This window comes from Pelophylax lessonae (genome assembly GCF_965119305.1).
Source record: "Pelophylax lessonae genome assembly, chromosome: 9".
NCBI classification, from domain to species: Eukaryota; Metazoa; Chordata; class Amphibia; order Anura; family Ranidae; genus Pelophylax; species Pelophylax lessonae.
The window spans coordinates 48,881,421-48,903,598 of record NC_138776.1 but is presented as its reverse complement, the minus strand read 5'-3'; the positions used below and the strand labels follow the sequence as shown (position 1 = coordinate 48,903,598).

General features: G+C 43.7%; 1 protein-coding gene across 4 annotated transcripts in view; it reads right to left on the bottom strand.

Annotated features, from left to right (window-relative positions):
• Positions 1–22,178, bottom strand: part of VTI1A (vesicle transport through interaction with t-SNAREs 1A) — a 710,402-nt gene that overhangs the window by 458,505 nt on the left and 229,719 nt on the right. For all 4 annotated transcript variants that reach the window (XM_082268376.1, XM_082268374.1, XM_082268377.1 and 1 more), the window contains one exon: positions 12,573–12,657. In XM_082268376.1, coding sequence (XP_082124502.1) covers positions 12,573–12,657 — 85 coding nt within the window. The remainder of the gene's footprint in view (positions 1–12,572; positions 12,658–22,178) is intronic.

Here is a 22,178-nt window from a genome sequence, read left to right as displayed (position 1 = left end):
AAAGACTGACAATTTTGAAAAAAAAAAAAAACAAAACAATACTTTTGACTTTCTGCTATAAAACATCCAATAAATAAAAAAAAAAAAAAAAAATGTCTTCATTAATGCAGGCCAATATGTATTCTGCTACATATTTTTAGTAAAAAAAATTCCAGTAAGGGAATACTGATTGGTCTGAGCAAAAGTTATAATGCCTACAAACTATGGTATATATAGTGTTTTTTTTTTTTTTTTATACTAGTAATGGCAGTGATCAGCGACCTATAGCAGGACAGCGATAGTATAGGGGGCAATTTGACATTGACACTTTTGACACTTTGTGGGAACCAGTGATACTAATACAGTGATTAATGCTAAAAATGTACACTGTCACTGTACTAATGACACTGGCTGGGAAGGGGTAAACATCTAGGGGGATCAAAGGGTTAAATGTGTGCCTAACCAAGGTTTATGTGTGTACTATATGCTTCTTTCACTAAGGGATGTAAAGATTTTTATTTCCTGCTTTGCAAGGAAACAAAAACCAGCACATCCCTGCTGACGGGACAGAGCTCTGTATTGTTTACAGACAGAGCATTGTCCGGTCTTCCTCCTCGCCAATCAGCAGGTGACGGCAGTTATCCATTGCCCGGCACCCACTGATCAGCTCACTGGACTACTCACAGCACAGCTGGTACGACGGCGGCAGCGCACGTGCCCCCTACCCGGAAAAGCAGAATCACGTGTATGTATAAGTGATTCTGCGCAGCTGCCCCACATTGTAGCAGTAAGACCCCGTTCACACAGGGGCGACCCGACTTGCTGGGGCGACCTGTGGAGTGCACCGCGACCTCGGCGCGACATGCAGGGACTTCATGTAATTGAAGTCAATGCAGGTCGCCTCCAGGTCGCCCCAAAGTAGTACAGGACCCTTTTTCTAAGTCGGAGCGACTTGTGTCGCTCCTATTAGAACGGGTCCTGTGCTAATCTATGGCAGGCGACCCACCGCGACTTGTCAGGCGACCAAGTCGCCTGACAAGTCGCGCTAGTGTGAATGGGGACTAAAGCTACAGTGCGTGGTTGGCAAGTGAACATAGATAATGTACATATCTGAGTCATAAAACTTTTTTTGTAATATTTTTTATGATAAAAGTAAAAGAGGGCAATATAAAACGAGTGCGATATTTGACACTGTTTTTGATAAACAAACTTATCAATATCTGGATAGATGGATATAGTAGCAATTCTAAATGAATTCTCATTGAGGTGCTCATCAGATATTTAGGTTCTAATTTTACCCTTCGTGTGCTTCATCCTTGAAAATAGTTGCTCACAAATATAGGAGCTGCTGAAAACTGATGACATGATTAAGGTGTGATTGTGGGAGATTTTTCTTTGGGAAGATAAAACGTACAAAATTCCAGTACTGAATAAAACGTATAAAATTCCAGTAAAGAAACACTGTCAAATTTTCCTTTGGCCATATGTGTTCGCCAAGTGTAAACGCATTTTTACCACAAAAAAGAAATAACATTGTTAAGTAAGTTTACAATTTTGCGTTAGGCCGCATTTGTAGCTGTCTTGGGCAGCATGAGGGCAATAGGCTGGACAGCCCTGACGTAGGTAAATGAGAAAAAGACAAGTAAACTCTCTTGCCTTAAAGTGCGGTGTTCAAGGAACGGCTATATTGCTGGCATCTAGGATCTTGCTGCCCTCTCAGGACGATGGATATCCATATGGACTGAAAACACGAGAAGGGCGCACCGACCTAGTGCAATATCACAAGATATTTATTGGAAAATTAAAAACATGCCATACATTATACTCACAAACGTATGCTGAAAGTAAGTATAAAAGAAGTTTCCTTTTGCAATCAGGAGACCTCCAAGACAAAGAAGCTTTTTGGTAAAGTAGGAAGACTGGAAAGCATCCGTGGTGATGGGGCTGACGCGTTTCAAGGGAGAACCCTCTTCATCAGAGCCACCTGTCGTTCACCCAGTAGGTAAATGAGAACTTTCATAGACACTCACTAGATGTTTCTGTTTTCATTTACCACCATTTTCTGTAAACTCCAGAGACTGCAGAGTCAGAAAACCCAAGTTCAGTCTTCTCTGAAATTCTGCAGCCAGCACATCTGCCACCAACAAACATTCCACTGCCAAATCTTCCCTGATCTTGCATCTCCACCAATGTGATGCTGGCTTGAGGAACACCTGATCCTTGTGACCACTTTGCATGTTTTATGCATGGAGTTGAAACAACTTGATTTGCTGTTTGGTTATTTGAATTAACAAGCTACCTAATGATTGTTCAATTGGCTAGACAAGCTGAAATTGCTTTGACCACTGCCATTCTGGCCCTACAACATCAATCTACGGTCAGCCCAGAAGAACATAAAAACAGAAGGTGTGCAATGCTTCTAAACAAAATGAAATTCATCACATGTTGATCTTTGTTCCCTGCTCGCAGGCAGCAGCAATTGGAAGGTCAGGGAATTAGCCTCTACTAGAACCCTATTTGTTAAGTCAAGTAGGGTCATCCCAAATGCTAATTGCCAGAAACAAACAAATGAGCTGGATTTGCACTATGTAATTTTTTTTTCTGTAATTACAGACAGAGATCACATACTGAAGCAGTTACAGAGTATAATGTAATGTGTACAGTCATCAGCCTTCATACAGTCATCTGTGTGCATGCGGTGGAAGCCAGTCTGATGCGCCCCCACCCCTCCCCCATACCTCCCGCCTACATATAAACTATTTTAAACAATAAATCATCATTCTCTCATTTAATGCTTTCTCTGAGGTGACACATAACAGATCTTAATAGGAAAGAAAAAGTATTCATTGCAAAATATCCTTCGCTCGAAGAGAACCTGTATAAACCCATTCACTTTATCTTTGGTTTTCAACCCTATATTTTAGTGTACTGGAATGCCAGAATATTCATCTTTGTAAACAGGAAAGTGTGACATGGAGTGCTGTCGGGAAGTTCATCATCCAGTGCTCATTTTGTGGTTGTATGAGGTTTTAGAACCCTATACTCAATGTAAACTCTAATAACAAACTTCCCTTGCCACATTCCTTTTGGTCTTTTTAAAGTGGAACACCAGCTTTTAAGTGTTCAAAAAAAAATTTCAAAGTTCTACCTCCCATTGCCACGCTCCAGCACAGTCTCTGGCTCTCTCCTGAGTCAAGCAGCGGCAGTCCTCTTTATGTCACTCTGCCCCTTTCCTCTGAGCCTGGCCTGTTGTTTACACTCCCCTCTAGAGGGCAGTTCATCAAGCACACTGGGCTGACAGTACTTCAAGGCTAAAGTTGCACTCACATGTCAGTACATGACTGCTGCACAGTCCAAGAGAAATTCCCACCACTTCCCCTGCCAATGGAGGAAGTAGAGGAAGCTGCGGTGATGACTTGGCCGGCTCGAAGACTGCAGAAAAAAGTTTTGCATGGGGTTTTTAAAAATTGGGGGTGTTGGCGGTGGAGGTAGTTTAATGCCTTGAGTTCTGCATTAATATGCCAAGAGTTATGCTATATCTCTCTGAAATAGCTCATATCTCTAATTTATTTTGCCATGTCAATTTACGCAATGCTTTTACACACACACACACACACACACATATATATATATATATATATATATATCAGTGATTGACCGAAATCGATATTTTTGGCCATTGAATATCGGTATTGGCCGATATTTTTTGTACATTTGAAAAAAAATATATATATATTTTTTTTTTCATCACTTGACAGGTACTCTTGTGGAGGGATCTGGGACCCCAAACCCCTCCTCTGCACTTAAAAGCATTCAAAACGCCAAGTTTGACTGTTTTGAATGCTGTCATTTTTTTTAATCTGTCGCCAAGTACCCGGAAGTGATGTCATGACATCACTTCCAGGTTTTTACATGGAGACGCGATCAGAGCCGAATGTGACTTTCATCGGGCCTTCGGCGGCCGTGCAGGCTGGTTGTCCTGGTCTCCTGTCCTGAGCCACGAAAGGTGGCGGGAGGGGGGAACGTCCCCTCCCCTTCCTTGTAATGGCAGCCGAGCAGCTTCTCAGCCGCATCGGTTGTCATTACAAGACAGCCGACCGTCGGCTATGAAGGCCGGTAGCGGTGTGATGCCTCTAGCTGCAGGCATCACTCCGGTACAACACTTTCCCGAAATATCGGCAATATCGGTCACCTTGGTGGCCGATTCCGATATATCGGGGAAAGTGCATTATCGGCTTTGCCGATAATCATTCGATCCCTAATATATATATATAAATTCACGAAGCCCTAAAGGAGCTTACAATCTAAGGTACTTAACCAACATTCATACATACACATGCTAGGGCCAATTTAAACAGGAGCCAATTAACCTACCAGCATGTGTTGTGCATGTGGGAGGAAACCAGGTACCCCCCAAAGAAACGCACGCAGGCACAGGAAGAACATGCAAAAAAAAATTCTCCCCGCTGGCAATAATCGCATGTAAAAATCTAGCACGCTGGTTGTTTTCAAGTCTTGGGTACAATCAACTTGTCCATATATGGTTCAAATCTTGGCTGGTCCCTGCTGAGCCGGCCGAGATTTGAACCATCTCTGGCCGGCTTTATCCTGTGTTCGCTCCACACTTCCTGTGTTATCTCGAAGAGCCCTTCAACATAGAGTTCTAATATTGGACTACAAAATACTAAAGCCTGGTAAACATTATCCATTTTTTTTTTTTCGTTCAACCAAGTGGGCTGAATAAAAAAAAAAAACTGAAGACCTCCGGAGGAGATCCTGTAGTAACAATCCTATGTTAGGACAGCAATCCCCCCCCCCCCCCGCGTTATTGTGTTCTGACGGGGGGGACAACCCCAACGTCAGAACACACCGGTCAGCGCTGAGAGCGCCGACTGAATGCCGTTCGGCAGATCTTTTTTGGTTATGCCCCTTCAACAGAAGCCAGATATTTGGCCAGCTTCTGTCGGACCGGCTGCTGCCCCTAAGCCTTTATCTTGAAAAAGATTTGATAATGGGAATTGTTGAATAGTTTAGCGAAATATACAGTGCAGGGCTGACACCATTCAGTCCACAAAAATGCTGGTTTGTAAAAGCCTGCTATACCGAATTATAAAATTAAAAAGGATTGCCTTTAAATTTGTGTTAATAAAATGATGTTCTGCATTATTCAGTAAATTCTGCTGTTAATTCAGCAGAATTCTGTAACTCAGTATTACCTCTGGATTGCTACATAACGGCAGGTTGGAGCAAGATTGTGGGCAAGTCCATAGTCATTCCAATTTTGTTGTGAGGTTTAACTGCTGTCTGTGACACCCTCTCTATCTATCCTGATGACCAATGCCACAAGACAGAACATGATTTGAATGTCCTCTTTGGAACAGGAACTGAGAGGAAAATTTCTATTGATAAACCCTGATCTGATTATTAGTTGTTTACAAGGGGTTCTCCTCACTTTAAAGAGCTTCTGTCTCAAATCCTGGTGTGTCTCGAAGAAATAAAATAATGGGAATGCCCCCATTGAGAAAAAATAGTTGGGGGGGGTAACCAATTCCTACTCTATCCAAAACCAAAAGAACAGGTTTGGCCTGGATTAGCTTTTTCCAACTAGATTATCTAACTAATTCTAGGTAAAGACAACTGTTGAGAACAAAAAACAATTTGATCTTAAGCCATCTTTTTTAGCACAGGATCACATGACCAGATGCATTGGATATGGTTCTGTAAGCAACACTGGAGGAAGGCTAGAGAATTTTCTTGGGGGAATGGTATTTTGAGCTTTCTATTTCCCTTACTTTATGTAGCTATCAGTTTTTTTTTTAACAATTGAACACAGGTCCACTTAAAAACAAAACCGAAGCATGTAAGGTAAGATTCCAGTAATACAAAGCAGATGGAGACATGTAAAAAAATCATGCTTGTTAAGAATACGTAAATACTTAAATGCCTATAGCCTGGCCACATATATATTTTTAACCACAGTGCTAAAATCTCGGGTTTGCAAGGGAGCCTAAGGGCCCGCACACATGATATGAAAATCTGAAGGGAAATTTCGTCCGACCTGCCGATTTTCGGATTGTTAGTATGGTGCTTTAAACAGCCGACTCCGACTTTTCGGCCGACAAAATCCTGATGTGCAGGCTATATAATTTTTGTCGTCCGTCAAAACAACGTCCGATTTTCGTCTCATTAGTAGATTTCCACGGAAAAAAATCTTAAGAGCAAGACTAGGCATGCTCAGACGAAAGAACACATACAAAACAATCCAACACATGACATCACTTCTGAAATAGAATTCTGTCGTACGGGAAAATTCGTATGAAAATAACCTCTTCACTTTCCACATCAGACTAGCATGCCACAAAAAACGGACGACAGATCGTTCGATAATCTGATCGTGTGTACGGGGCTTAAGGCTGGCCATAGACAGTCCAAATTTCTTTCCTGCAACCACAGGTTGGGGGAAGCCGTCCCCACTGGGAGAAGACAGTGATTATCACAAAACATAATCACAAGCAAATCTGGCAGGGTGGATGTACCCAAGTTGATGGATTGATCAACTTGGTAAATTCAACCTGTCCAATAATGGTTCAACTCAAATCATCATGTATGGCCGGTCTAACACTTTTATCTATATCATGACGGATGTCACAAGATGAAAGGGAACACCCCAAGATGAGCATGAAGAGAGGCGAGAGCTATGGCAGTCCATTAAAGTATTTTTTGAGTGGAATGACCTTTGTTACCTTTTTTGGCGAGGGTTGCTATGTGCAGATGATGGGCTTATTTACTAAAAATGGAAAGTGCAAAATCTGGTGTAGCACTGCATAGAAACCAATGAGCTTCCATTTTTTTTTCGTCAAAGCTTAATTGAACAAGCTGATGTTAGAAGCGGGTACCAGGCACAGCTGCACCAGATTTTGCAGTCTCCGCCTTTCAGTAAATAAATCCCAATGTGTTTTAGAAGTAAAGAAAAGTTGTATCACCATCTGTTTTTAAAAATCTTTCCCTATGAGATACAGGAAATTAAATTTGCTTTTAGGATCAAGCTGTACATGCAAAGTAACAGTCAAACATACTCTATGACAGACATATTGGAAGGGCATTGGGACTTCAAAATGTATGAGAGCATTTAAGTCAAACGAAACTTTCAAACAAGCTAAATGGCTTTGGTCAGGAGGCTAACATACAACATTGTTTTCCTTGATGGGTACCTGGAAGTGACCCAAGCAAAAGATATATAGAAAGACGTGTCAAAACCAAAAAGAGTCCATGATGCTTTTGTTCATGATTCAATCACATAAAACAGGCAACACGTTTCAAGGACCAGAAACACTCCACTAAAGAAAGCAGGGGGGGGGGGGGGGTGGATATAATCCCCAAAATGCACTGGCTGTTTTATGTGATCGATTTGGACTTTCTCGCTTTTTGGTGTTGATGCTCCTTTTTTATATTACTGTGATTTTAAACATACTTCAAGGCCTTCTTCACACAACTTTATGTGCGTGGAGGGAAGTGTTTACCCGCACAGGAATGTACAGGGGTTCCATGCATCCCTGTGCAGGCAGTCCCATTAAAGAGGTTGTACACCCACTCTTATAACTTGTACCCATAGGTAAGCCTTTAATAAGGTTTACCTATAGGTACTGTAAATATCTCCTAAACATGCACCGTTTAGGAGATATTTACATTTCATGCAGCTGATGACGTCATTGGTGCACGCGCTCTGAAAGAACGGCCACTCATGCCGCTCCTTCTAAGTCCTGTGCCGTGAACCTGCGGGAGTGATGTCATCGTGCCTCCGGCCAAACAGATAGCCGGAGGACGCGAAGCAGGACGGCCGAACATGTCGCCATGTCACTGGTGAGTGGGCGGCACTGCGGGGGGCTTCGTTCTAAGGTAAGTTTTTCATAATAAGCTAGTATGCGATGCATACTAGCTTATTATGCCTTTGCCTTACAGGTTTTTTTTTTTTTTTTTTCTGGGTTTACACCTTTAATGTAGAGTTGGACACAGGGGCTGCATGGATACAGATGCTTCTTCCAATTTGACAACTTTGCAGGTGCACAGCCTTGAATGCAGACAGTGTGTATTTGGGCCCGTGTACCCGCACAGATGTCAGATTGGGGAGCAGTGTCTGTATCTGCGCAGCTGCTGCATCCTTTTTGGCACCAATGGGACTTCCTGCACAGGGATTAACGGAACACCTGTATGTGGGTAAACACGGCCCTCTTTAGGTGTACACTTTAGTACGCCCCGTGGGAAAGAGGCCAAGGGTCATAGGAAAAGTTTAACCCTCCAGGGGAGGGACAACAAAAATTCACAAAGTATACAGTCAATTATTTTGAGACATTTAGATAGTATAGTATATTGTGCGTGTGTGTGTGTGTACAGATATATATATATATATATATATTTTTTTTTTTTTTTAAACAAATCTATTAGTAGGAGATTGTTTAACGGCAGTACCTTTATAAACCACACAACCTCACTATTCCATTCTTTTTGTAAATGCATCCATCTGTAAGAATTATTTTATGCTTTAAATCATAAGTTATAGCTTATGGTAATATTGGAGTTTTTCTTGGGTGCATTCGCAAACAAACAAGTAGAGCTGAACCTCAGGCAAATGGCAAATGGATAAATACACAGCTGAAACACATAGTAAGTTCTAAATGCTAAAGGATGCCAAACTCTGCTCAGCCTTGTGAACCAGGTGCTCTGCCAGACAACACTTCTACGTTGATTACCCACTTTTCTTTATAGCAATTACACAACAATGCCCAGTAACTGATCCACCATCAGCCTGCTAACTGGAAAAGAAAGAGCAACAACAGCACACCGCTCTTATCTCCTGTCCCCAAGCTCCCAGTGTTAGGTTGATAGCACTGTGCAAAGCAGTAGAAGAACCTGACTGTTCAACACTGTTGCCCTTTCCTCAGCTATTCTAAGCCAGGCTGAGGAGTAAGCCAAGCCATAGACGATTTGATTATCGTTCTTTCTACCACGGGTGGAAAGAAAGAAAATCGCTTAATTCCCCCTTTAACACAGTCGATGGTGATGGGGGAATTCCCCCTGCAGTGATACAGTGATCTGCCATGTGGGAGCCTTCCCGGCCAGCAGAACACAGTAATTATTGGCAGAGTCTATAGCCACTGGCCGTAATCGCGTGTAAAACATCCAACAAGTTGGTTGTATCCATCTATTTACTTGTGTACAACCAACCTGCCCATAGATGGATCGCATCTTAAGTCCTGCGGAACCGGCTGAGATTTGATCCATCTGTGGTTGGCTTAAATCAGAGGAAGCTAATAAAAAGTGGGATCCTGCCAGTTACTAGCTTCATATAAAGAACAGGTTCACTTTTGAAATAAAAACAATAAATGCACATGTGCATTTATTTATTTATTTTACAGGAGCCTGCAAAGCATTGCATCCCCATTCAGCGAGACGCATTTGCAATGTCAGGCTCCTGCATTTTTCTCCACCTCAAGCCCATGCCTCTGTATGGGCTGTCAGTTGGAGAGCTAGAGGCAGTGCCAATGGACTAGGAGTGCACCAATTACTGCTGGAGGATGGGAAGGGAGGCATTTGCACCATGTTATAGGTTACACCCTAAATACAGGGGTCACCTGGTGCAAAAGGTAAAACTTAGAAACTTAGCCTTAGAATATATATAACTGCTCGAAAACATTAAAGGAACACTTTGAAAACACACCAGATCTCAATGGTGAAAAATATTATGCTGGATATCTATACTGATATGGACTGGGTGATGTGTTAGGAACTAAAGAATGCCACATCGTTTGATGGAAATGAAAATTATCAACCTACAGAAGACTGAATTCAATGACACTTCAAAAACCAAAGTGAAAAAATTATGCAGCAGGCTAGTCCATTTTGCTGAAATTTCATTGCAGCAACTCAAAATGGTACTCAGTGGTTTGGCCCCCACGTGCTTTTATGTATGCCTAACAACGTCGGGGCATGCTCCTAATGAGACGAAGGATGGTGTCCCGGGGTATTTCCTCCCACATCTGGAACAGGGCATCACTGAGCTCCTGAACAGACTGAGGTGCAACCTGGCGGCGTCAGATGAACAAAAACAATGTCCCAGAGGCGTTCTTTTGGATTTAGGTCAGGAGAGCGTGGGGGTCATCCAGTGGTATTAATTCCTTCATCCTCCAGGAACTGGCTGCATACTCTCATCACATGAGGCCGGGCACTGTCACACACCAGGAGGAACCCAGAACCCACTGCACGAGCGTAGGGTCTGAAAATGAAGCCAATAATTTCATCCTGATATCTAATGGCAGTCAGGGTGCCATTGTCTAACCTGTAGAGGTCTGTGCGTCCCTCCATGGAAATACCTCCCCAAACCATCACTGACCCACCACCAAACCGGTCATGCTCAATGTTACAGGCAGCATAATGTTCTCCACAGCTTCTCCAGACTCCTTCACATCTGTCACATGTGCTCAGAGTGAACCTGCTCTCATCTGTGAAAAGCACAGGGCGCCAGTGGCGGACCTGCCATTTCTGGTGTTCAATGGCAAATGCCAATCGAGCTCTATGGTGCCGGGCAGTGAGCACAGAGCGCACTAGAGGACTTCGGGCCACTCAGACCACCGTCATAAAGTCTGTTTCTGATTGTTTGGCTAGAGACATTTACACCAGTGGCCTGCTGGAGGTCATTTTGTAGAGCTCTGGCAGTGCTTAGCCTGTGCCTCCTTAAACAAAGGAGCAGATATCGGTCCTGCTGATAGTTTAAGGAACTTCTACGGCCCTGTCCAGCTCTCCTAGAGTAACTGCGTGTCTCCTGGAAACTCCTCCATGCTATTGAGACTATGCTGGGAGACATAGCAAACCTTTGTGCCATCCTGGAGGAGTTGGACTGCCTGTGCAACCTCTATACGGTTCAGTTATCGCCTTATGCTACCAGTAGTGACACTGACCCTAGCCAAAACTAGTAAAAAAACAGTTAAAAAAAAAAAAAAAAAGGAGGAGGAGTAGGGAAATAAATGTCAGTGGCCCCCACCTTTAAAACCATTCCTGTTTTGGGGGTTGTCTCATTTTTGCTCATCATTAACACAAAAGCAGCTGAAACTGATTAACAACCCCCTCTGCTACTTAACTGACCAGATCAATATCCCAGGAATTTAATTGACTTGATGCTATACTCTGATTAAAAAGTGTTCCTTTAATTTTTTTGAGTGTGTATATATATATATATATATATATATATATATATATATATATATATATATATATATATATATACATACAGTGCCTTGCGAAAGTATTCGGCCCCCTTGAACTTTTCAACCTTTTGCCACATTTCAGGCTTCAAACATAAAGATATAAAACTGTAATTTTTTGTGAAGAATCAACAAGTGGGACACAATCATGAAGTGGAATGAAATTTATTGGATATTTCAAACTTTGTTACCAAATAAAAAACTGAAAAATTGGGCGTGCAAAATGATTCAGCCCCTTTACTTTCAGTGCAGCAAACTCTCTCCAGAAGTTCAGTAAAGATCTCTGAATGATCCAATGTTGACCTAAATGACTAATGATGATAAATAGAATCCACCTGTGTGTAATCAAGTCTCCGTATAAATGCACCTGCACTGTGATAGTCTCAGAGGTCCGTTAAAAGCGCAGAGAGCATCATGAAGAACAAGGAACACACCAGGCAGGTCCGAGATACTGTTGTGGAGAAGTTTAAAGCCGGATTTGGATACAAAAAGATTTCCCAAGCTTTAAACATCCCAAGGAGCACAGTGCAAGCGATAATATTGAAATAGGAGTATCAGACCACTGTAAATCTACGAAGACCTGGCCCTCCCTCTAAACTTTAAGCTCATACAAGGAGAAGACTGATCAGAGATGCAGCCAAGAAGCCCATGATCACTCTGGATGAACTGCAGAGATCTACAGCTGAGGTGGGAGACTCTGTCCATAGGACAACAATCAGTCGTATACTGCACAAATCTGGCCTTTATGGAAGAGGCCTTTTACAGCTGTAATCGCAGCAAAAGGTGGCGCTACAAAGTATAAACTTAAGGGGGCTGAATAATTGTTCACGCCCAATTTTTCAGATTTTTATTTGTTAAAAAAGTTTGAAATATCCAATAAATTTCGTTCCACTTCATGATTGTGTCCCACTTGTTGTTGATTCTTCACAAAAAATTACAGTTTTATATCTTTATGTTTGAAGCCTGAAATGTGGCAAAAGGTCGAAAAGTTCAAGGGGGCCGAATACTTTCGCAAGGCACTGTATATATATATATATATATATATATATATATATATATATATATATATAAAAACATAAATCAATACTTAGAGAAATATGGTGTTGCCATTGCTTATTAGCTTCTGAAAATGCTATTTTCTTGGATGTCTCTTCCTTCAACACTTTGACCCAGAACCCTGATCCTGATATCCGAAGAGCAGTCAGAACACCGGAGTCAGTATTTTCTAGAAGCCATCAGCCTCTATTCTTTCTCAATACAGAACTTGTTTTTTTTTTTTGCATACAATTCAACTTTTAGCAGCGAAGGAAAAAATAAAGACGCTAGCACAACGCTTACCAGTCTCCACCGCTATCTGGTATCCGGCCTCTAGCCTTCGCGACGACCTCTCCAACCTCTCTGTGTTATCCAGAAGATGTGCCCTCTGCAGAAAGACAGGAAATGAAACCATGTTATGGGGATCAGAAGAAATGTTAGCCTCTGCTTGACAAAAAAGCAACTTTCCTAATTAATCAATTTGAACATGATCATGTAAAGCTCCAGAAGAGGGAGATGGCTTTTAAGTGTTGAGCAGCAGCAAGTCCCCCAACCGCTGGAGGTGAGAGAGCACACGATGAAAACGGAAGGTGGTCGGAGGCCTCGGCTTTACAGGTGTTACTCCCTCTGGCTTTCCGTTCAGATGAAGAAGCCTTTAAAGGAAAAAGCTGAAAGCAGGAAATTGTATTACAGGGAATCTGTTGACATAGAAATACAGGTACCATCCTCGCTGACTTGTTTTGAAAAGTTCATGATCAGTCCCGACACTTCACAAGTTGCATGTTTGTTTTAGGTCAATGATTCACCTTCTAGTAAAAGAAGGAAAAAGGCCTATGTCAATGGTTTTTGGGTCTATATCAATGGCATCAGTTTGACATCTGTTTAAGATGCTTCTGAGATCATTCAGAATTCATTGACAGATAACCTTTGACCTGCATCAAGTGGGTTTGAATTTCTATTGACTAGTATGCTTCAAGTGTGTATGATAGTGCTGCACCGATAGAAGATAAATTTGGTTCTGAAGGATCTACCGAAAAGTGATTTTTCCATCAAAGTAGCAGATCATTAGCTGACATATAGTATAGATGGACCCTGTTCTGGTCCTAGGCTGCCACATCTCTAATAACGACAAAGGAAGCATTTGCCAGACGGTATAATCTTCATTCCACTTGAAGGACTAACGTCTGCTGTCAGCACTAAACTCAGCCGGCAGCCTTTAGTGCCGACAGGAGATGTTAGCCTTCATCAAGGCTTAAAGTGGTTCTAAAGGCTGAAGGTTTTTTTATGCATGAAGGTCAAAAACCTTCTGTGTGCTGCTCCCCCACAGCCCCCTCTAATACCTGAGCCCCATCTTGATCCAGTGATGTGCACAATAGCCTTGGCTCTCGCTACTGTCAATCACAGCCAGTGAGCCAATGAGGAGAGAGTGGGGGTGGGGCCAAGCCGCACTCTGTGCGTGAATAGACATGTGTGCTATGGCAGCACTAGGCAGGAGGTAGGGGCCAGGAGCTCTGGTGCAGGACTCTAGAAGAAGAGGATCACGGCTGTTCTGAGAAAAACCATTACACAGAGCAGGTGAGTATAACATGCCTTTCACAGGGAGCTTTGTATTATATGAATAGATACAAAGCTTTCTCTGATTGGATGAAAAGGAAAGGCAGGTAGATGATGCCACACTCTCCAGCTCACAGGGAGAGCTTGTTGTCAGATGGGGTGGGGTTTAATCACAGCCCTGTCCAGCTGCTGACAGGTCAGGTGAGTTTTAGTCCTCCCCTGTAATGTTCCTTTGCACTACTGCAGGATTCGGCCTCCAGAAAAAGATAGAAGGAAAACACAAGTGCCTCTTCTCACACCAAAGTCCTTCTAGAGTTTTGTCTGAAATGCTGCCAGATCACCAAAACACATATTTAAAATCAGTAGTGACCAGCTCCAGTAGGTACATCCTTTTATCATCATGTCCCATGTCCACATTCCCACCACATCCATGTTCCCTCAGTTTTGAACCTTTTTCCCCAGTTTCTGCATTAGCTTGTGTTGCAGCCCATCTGCACTACTTTCTCCTACCCCTTCACACATTCTTCTCTGGCAGTAACCCTAGTTTCCATTCTAACATCCCCCTCCAATATCAAGGCCACCATTCCATTCAGTTTTCTCTGACATCCCCCTTTCACTAATGCAAAATATGTTTATTACGAGCTTATCTTCCATCTATCCTCTACACTCCTCTCCTGCCTGCTTTCATACCCCTAGCACGCCCTCTCCTACATTTACTGCCTGCTGTTATATCTTTTCCATGCCTCCCCTGCATGGACTGCCTGCTGTCCCTGCACTCCTCCAAGTACTGACCACTGTCATACCTTATGCACTCTTCTTCTGGATTTACTACCTGCTGTCATACCCTCTGTACTCCTTTCCTGCATGTACTGACCACTATCTTACCTTCTGCTGTCCTCTCCTGCATGCACTGACCACTGTCATACCCTCTGCACTCCTCTCCTGCACATACTGCCTGTTGTCATACTTTCTGTACTCCCTGCTGTCACACCCTCTGCACTCCTCTCCTGCACATACTGCCTGTTGTCATACTCTCTGTACTCCTCTCCTGCATGTACTGACCACTGTCATACCTTCTGCACATACTGCCTGTTGTCATACCCTCTGCATTCTCTCTCCTGCACATACTCCCTTGCTGTCATATTATCCACACTCCTCTTTGCACCTACTCTGTCATACCCTCTGCACTCCTTTCCTACACTATACAATACTACCCACTGTCATAACGTCTGCACTCTTCCCCCACACACACACACACACACACACACACTGCCCATTTCCTTCCAGCACTCCTCTGCTTTACAAACTTCCCTCTGTCATACCTTCCAATACTTCCTCACCTGAACATGCTGCCTAACATTATACAGTACTCTCTGCATTACTATCCGGCTGACTAACCTGCCACCCTGCCCACTGGCATTCCACTGCCACACAGACTGCCCAATGCCATACCCTCCGCACTCCTCTCTCACACACACTTCCTATTGTCATATCCTTCCCACACTTTTCTTCCGCACATATCATCCACTGTCATACCCTCCACACCCCTCTCCTTCACATAAAGCTTGAGGTCATACCCCCGAAGTAGAAGAACCAGACTGTCTGACATTGTTGCCCTTCCCTCAGGTATTTTAAACCACGCTGAGGAGAAAATAAGAGGAAGCCAATATAATGTAGGCTTCTGCTCCCTGCACTCATTTCCTGCACATGCTACCTGTTGTTTTCCTCCCCAGCACTCCTCTCCCAAACAATTAGCCCACTGTTATACCCTTCCTACCCTAATAATGTCATACCTTTCGGCACCCCTCTCCTGCACAAACAGCTCACTGTCATTCCCTTCCTGCCCTAATAATATCATACCTTTCGGCACCCCTCTGCTGTCATTCCCATCCTACTGCCCACTGTCATTCCCCTCCTACTCTAATATTGTCATATCTTTTGGCACCCCTCTCCTGCACAAACTGCCCAACCTCACATCCTTCGCACTTTTCTACTGCACACACTACCTCCCACCATACCCTCAACAAACCTTTTTTTCTAGTCCTTATTGATACATCTGCATCCCTTTCTTTAGCATTGTTTGTAATGTATCTGTCCTTACCTGTCTCATCAAAGCAAATGTATTCTTATCAAAGTTTAATATTGTTTTAAAAGTATGTTAAGTACAGTAGGTGTATGTAGTAGCTTACTTACTACATGCTACTCTCCTTTGTTTCCTATGTGTTGGAAATGCTTGTAATTAATCACTGGGCAGTCATGAGGATGACTTTGCTATATCAGGACTTCCACTTTAAAGGTCTGTGTTGACTGGATTGTGTTAATGGGCAAATGCCCTTGCTGTTATCAATTTAAGATGCTTCTGAGATTTTTAGGAAATTCATTGACAACCTGCATTTGACCTCCTTCCAAGCTGCACCAACCTGCTTCAAGCTGCTTTTGCATTCCCATAGACTTAACAAATAATAAAGGAGCGCTCCCATTCCTGTAGAAGTCAATAGAGCCACAAGTCAAGGAATAGGTAAAATGGAACTTTTGTCTTACCGTAAAACCCATTTCTCTGATGTTCATTGATGGACACAGCTCCTGATCTTCTTAACCATTGGGTTATACTGCCCCCTACAGGAGTAGGACACTAAGCAGAAAGAAAAGCTTGACTACGCCTATGGGCAGTCCCAGGGGGTATACTCCCACTCTCAGCTATAGGCACTCAGTTTTGTTACAAGCAGTGTCAGAATAACTCCACAGAGGGGTGGGTGCTGGGTCTGTCAATGAACATCAGAGAAATGTATTTTATGGTAAGAAAAAAATCCCATTTTCCCTATCATTCATTGACGGACTCAGCTCCTGATCTTCTTAATCATTGGGACGTCCCAAAGTAGTGTTAAACATGAGGGGTGGGAACAGTAGAAAAAAATTCCCAAAGGCTAAACTATAGCCAACAAGGTAACATGGAGCTCAACCAAGAACAACTGGAGCTCACCTGAAAAAAACAATACACCCTCAAAGGTGACCAGGTCCTCTAAATAGCAGTCTGCAAAACCTTGCGGCCAAAGAAAGCATCGGCAGATGCCAACACATCCCCTTTATAAAATTTTGTAAAGGTGTGCACAGACGACCAGGTAGCCGCCTTGCAAACCTGCACCACTGACGCCCGATGACGGAAGGCCCACTGCAGCACCAGGCTATCTGCACACATGTGGCAATCCGGAAGAGAAAGATTCAGGAGTCAGCACCAGGGGATAAGGAGGGGCTCCCACCACCTAAATCACTGCCCATATATACTTCACAATAATGGCCACCACTATTAGCAATGAGAAACCACTAGAAAATGGCCGCCGAGGCTACACAAACATGGCCACCGAATCTAAAGCACACAGGCTACAAGAAAATGGCGGCACCCGGGGCCCCAAGAGCCCAGAAAATGACACCAGCAGGAAGGGGGGGCCTGGCAGGAGCCCCCACCAGGTACAGCCCCCTCCCAAATGCTGATCGTCTGGTTGCAGGCGGCGCGACCCCCCCCCCCCACCCCTCCTATCACCAGCTCAGCACCCCAGACCGACCTGAAAAGGTGGTATGGCCACCCCATGGGGGGGGGGGTAGGCAGATGAGGGGCGAAGTGTCTGCAGGGACCACCGAGAGAGGGGGGATGCTGCAGGGGAAGGAGGGGAACCCGGGGATCCTACCAACCCAGGGAGGGGCCAACCTGCCTAGTGTCCTACTCCTGTAGGGGACAGTATAACCCAATGGTTAAGAAGATTAGGAGCGGTGTCCATCAATGAATGATAGAGAAAATCAGATTTCACTTTAATGTAAAGTTAAAAGGCATGACATGCAGGAGTGCCCAGACTGATACATCACCAAGCCAGTGGAGAGGAGAAACACAAAACCCCATATGCTGAAGGATGACACATGATCCAGGACAGTGTGTAGATTATTGCAGCCAGGGTCACTGAGATGGCGCGCCCACTGGAATTCACGTTTCCCTGAACCGGATATTATGTCATACACCTGGCGAAAGAGCGGCCAAACATCAGCTAGTGAGGGCAAACTGAAAGTAATGGAGAGCACTCAAACCACTTCAAACCAAGGGACAAAAGCCAGTCACCATAATATGTTTCGGGAGCTTGTCCCTTCATCAGATCATGCGATTAGGAGCCCATAATCAAAATATATATAGGAAGGGCAGTGGGATTGTGTCATCCTTAATGATTGGATGACACTCCCCCGGCCCCTCCTATATATATTTTGACATCACATCCGACTCCGGTACACACGACTCATGGTGGACACGCCATCTCAGTGCCCCCACCCCAGTGGCCGTAATCTACACACTTTTTCGATTGTCCTGAGGCTCCTGCGCAGTGTAACCTACCGTTGGGTCCAAGATCCTTAGATACTTTACATTAAAGTGAAATCTGATTTTATCTATTACTGGACTTGTGGCTCTATTGACTTCCACAAGGCTGGGAGTGCTCTTTTATTTGCTGTTTTGTGCTCATGTCTCATTTCAGGTCAGAGTAGAAGTTGGAGCTGCCCTTACTGTGGTTATCTAAATATCCCCTTGGAACTTCATTGCGTTTGGTCCTTGCATTTTATTCCCACACACAAGTATGGAGAGTGAAGCAGTTTTGACACAAACAAAATTCCCCTGACAGGGGACCTAACAGAGCAGTCAAGTTAAAACACAATCTATAGGGTCACAACTGATATTTTAGTGCTTAAGGGATGCTGCAGAGTTTAACTGGCAATCTGGCAGGGACTCTACTAATGAGATCTCTGCATTGAGCCTCTGGGTCTGCACATCTGCTAGGCCCATTATAAGGGGGTTCCCACCATGCCTGCACTTAAATCCTGGCTCTGCAATCCGCTAGGCCCATTATGAGGGGTTCCCACCATCCCTGAACTGAATTCCTGGCTCTGCACACCTGCTGTGCCCATTATGAGGGGTTCCCACCATCCCTGCACTGAATTCCTGGCTCTGCACACCTGCTGTGCCCATTATGAGGGGTTCCCACCATCTCAGTTCTGTTTTCCTGGCTCTGAACATGTGCTTTGCACATATGAGGGTTTCTCACAATCCCTGTGTGATGTTCATGGTTCTGCACATTTGCTGTGCCTATTAAAAGGGATTCCCACTACACCAGCTAGGTCTTTACACCTGCTTTGCCCAATTAATAAAAAATTACCACCATCCCTTTAGGAATTTTTTATATATTACTCTATGCAGAATGTGACAGGAGGAGCTGGCATACACAGGAGGTGGACGGGTACACCAAAAACTCCCAGGTGGACAGGAACAGAAAATCCTCAACAAACCACGCGTGTCACTCTATACCATTCATGATACATACATCAACAACATTGTAAAAATATATATCCCATACAATTGATGTGCTTAACATGTGATACAAAATCAATAATTAATCAATACATTTAAACATAAGTGACATCCAGCTTCCGGAGGACGCCCAATCAGGTGAAAACGCGTTGAAGCCTAGGCCTGTGTCACTGTGACACAACTTCCGCTGATGCCAACACTGGGTGGGGACTCCTGCCCCATTTTAGGTCATGGAACGAGTGAAAGCTGGAACCCCCATACACAAACAAATCCTGTATACACCAGGTGCCAGGTTCAAATGGCACAATAAAAAGGAGGTGTATTTCTGTATTATTTTACAATAAACTTACTAAGTAGATTACACTGAGATTCTCTTCCTGTCAACTATCCCTCTGAGTGGCAATACCAAGTATTTCGAGCAAAAAGGGGAAATGCCCCACAAGCGCTATTGACCATACAAGTGATAGGTGGTCATGTCCATTTGGTGAGTGCACGTTATCACTTGGTATATGGCACTTATGTTTAAGTGTATTAATTATTGATTTTGTAAAAGTAAAACTTCACTCTCTCAATTAACATTGTTAATCCTTAAACTGCTAGCATCAGTAAATGGATATAAAAGTATTTACTTGTTTTAAACTTTTTTTTTTTACATTTCTTCAGTTACTTCCTGGTTTCTTGCCTAGGCAAATTATATCATACATCCCAGAAATCTTCAATAGGGGAGGAGGGACTTGCTTAGCTAAGCACACCCTTGCCTGGAGTCCAGGAAGTAAATGCTACATAAATCATCTGCCCTTACTCAAGATGGCTACGGCCAAAAAATGCTAGGGGGTGTTTTTCAAACAAAATAAAGCATGGAGACATCGATGGATGGGCGGGGGTTGCTTTGAATAATAAAAATTAATTAAAATAGCATTTTTGGTTTGTGGTGCTCAGATGAAGTGCAGTTCCACTTTAAGCGCATCAATTGTATAGGATATATATTTTTACAATTTTGTTAAATTATGTATCATGGATGGAGTGACATGTGAGGATTTTTTTTTTTTTTTAGTTAAAATGTAACTAAACCCAGGACCCTGCATTCACTATATCTGACCCCCCCCCCCCCCCCCCACAGTACACAGAACATGGAAATGCAATAGTTTTGGTAAATATAAACTAAATACCTTTTCTCATCAGCAATATATAGCAGTCTTGTGACTTCTATCAGTGTGTGGTTAAAGCTTGTAGGAGAAGGAGTTTTCACTCTCCCCTGATTGTCCTATGAGGCTGCAGGACCCCGACCCTCTGTCTGGACACGGGGTCTTTTTTGGGCCATTCTCTGTAAACCCGAGAGATGGTTGTGCGTGAAAATCCCAGTAGATCAGCAGTTTTCGAAAAATACTTTCTGGCACCCGTCTGGCACCATCCACCATGCCACATTAAAAGTGACTTAAATCCCCTTTCTTCCCCATTCTGATGCTTGGTTTGAACTTCAGCAAGTCATCATTACCACGTCTAGATGCCTAAATGCATTGAGTTGCTGCCATGTGATCGGCAAATTAGCAAATTGTGTTACCAAGCAATTGAACTGGTGTACCTAATAAAGTGGCCAGAGATTGTATGGGTCCTTTTACATAGGTTTTCCAGTGGGGATCGATCCGTCGATTCCCGCTGAGCAGGCAGATGACAGGTCCGTCTCCGCTTACTTTGCAGAGATGGAGGTGTCAGATCCCCGCACTCCTCTATAGGAGATCGGATGAAAAGGAACCGCCTGTCCATTTTCATCCGATACGATCCTCCAGACGGATGGAAAATAGGGTCTCCATCCGTCTGGATTTCACAGATCACATCGGATCGGAGGGTTTCCATCCAGTTGGATTTCACAGACCACATGGGATTGGAGGGTTTCCATCCGTCTGGATTTTACAGACCACATAGGCTCGGAGGGTTTCCATCCGTCTGGATTTCACAGACCTCATCGGATCGGAGGGTTTCCATCCAGTTGGATTTCACAGACCACATCGGATTGGAGGGTTTCCCTCCGTCTGGATTTTACAGACCACATAGGATCGGAGGGTTTCCATACAGCTGGATTTCACAGACCTCATCGGATCGGAGGGTTTCCATCCAGCTGGATTTCACAGACCACATCGGATCGGAGGGTTTCCATCCGTCTGGATTTCATAGACCACAGACCACATCGGATCGGAGGGTTTCCATCCGTCTGGATTTCACAGACCACATCGGATCGGAGGGTTTCTATCCGTCTGGATTTCACAGACCACATCATATCGGAGGGTTTCCATCCAGCTGAATTTCACAGACCACATCAGATCGGAGGGTTTCCATCCGTCTGGATTTCACAGACCACATCAGATCAGAGAGCAGCGGGTGCCAAAGGACATGTCACTGCTGACATCCGCTGCTCCATAGAGGTACATGGAGCATCCGATCAGATCTGACAGGCGGACCTGATCGGAAAGCCCGTGTGAAAGGGGCCTATAGCTGGTTTACCTGCCCTTTCTATATAACATTTTACTATCGTCACTATTAATAGGCTTATAAAAACTTTTACATATATACCCTATTATGTTACTCAAAGCTTGTGGATATAATCCAATTGTAATTATACATTTTTTTTATTTATATTCACATCAAGCTGATTTCTATCGCAGGCATTATTCCTATACAGAGAACTGAAGCAGATTCATTGTCTCAAGCTACACTCATTGTCTGGTGTTTCCTGGTGGCCTAATTATCCGTCGTCCTGATTGTGAGCGCTACGTCAAAGCCTTCCTGGGCTTGCTGAATTTCCCTCTCGTTAATAAATCTGGCATATTATATCTACAATGTGGTAACGTTTTTAATGACAGAACCGCATCTAATAGCCCCTTTCCTTTCCCTCCGCCCCCAACTTGGGTTTACAAAATAAAACCGCACAGCATGACAGATGCTGTTTCAATGCAAACGTGGAGGTAAGCGTGCGAGAGAGAGAGAGACAGAGAGAGAGAGAGAAAGGAACAAGCAACTGC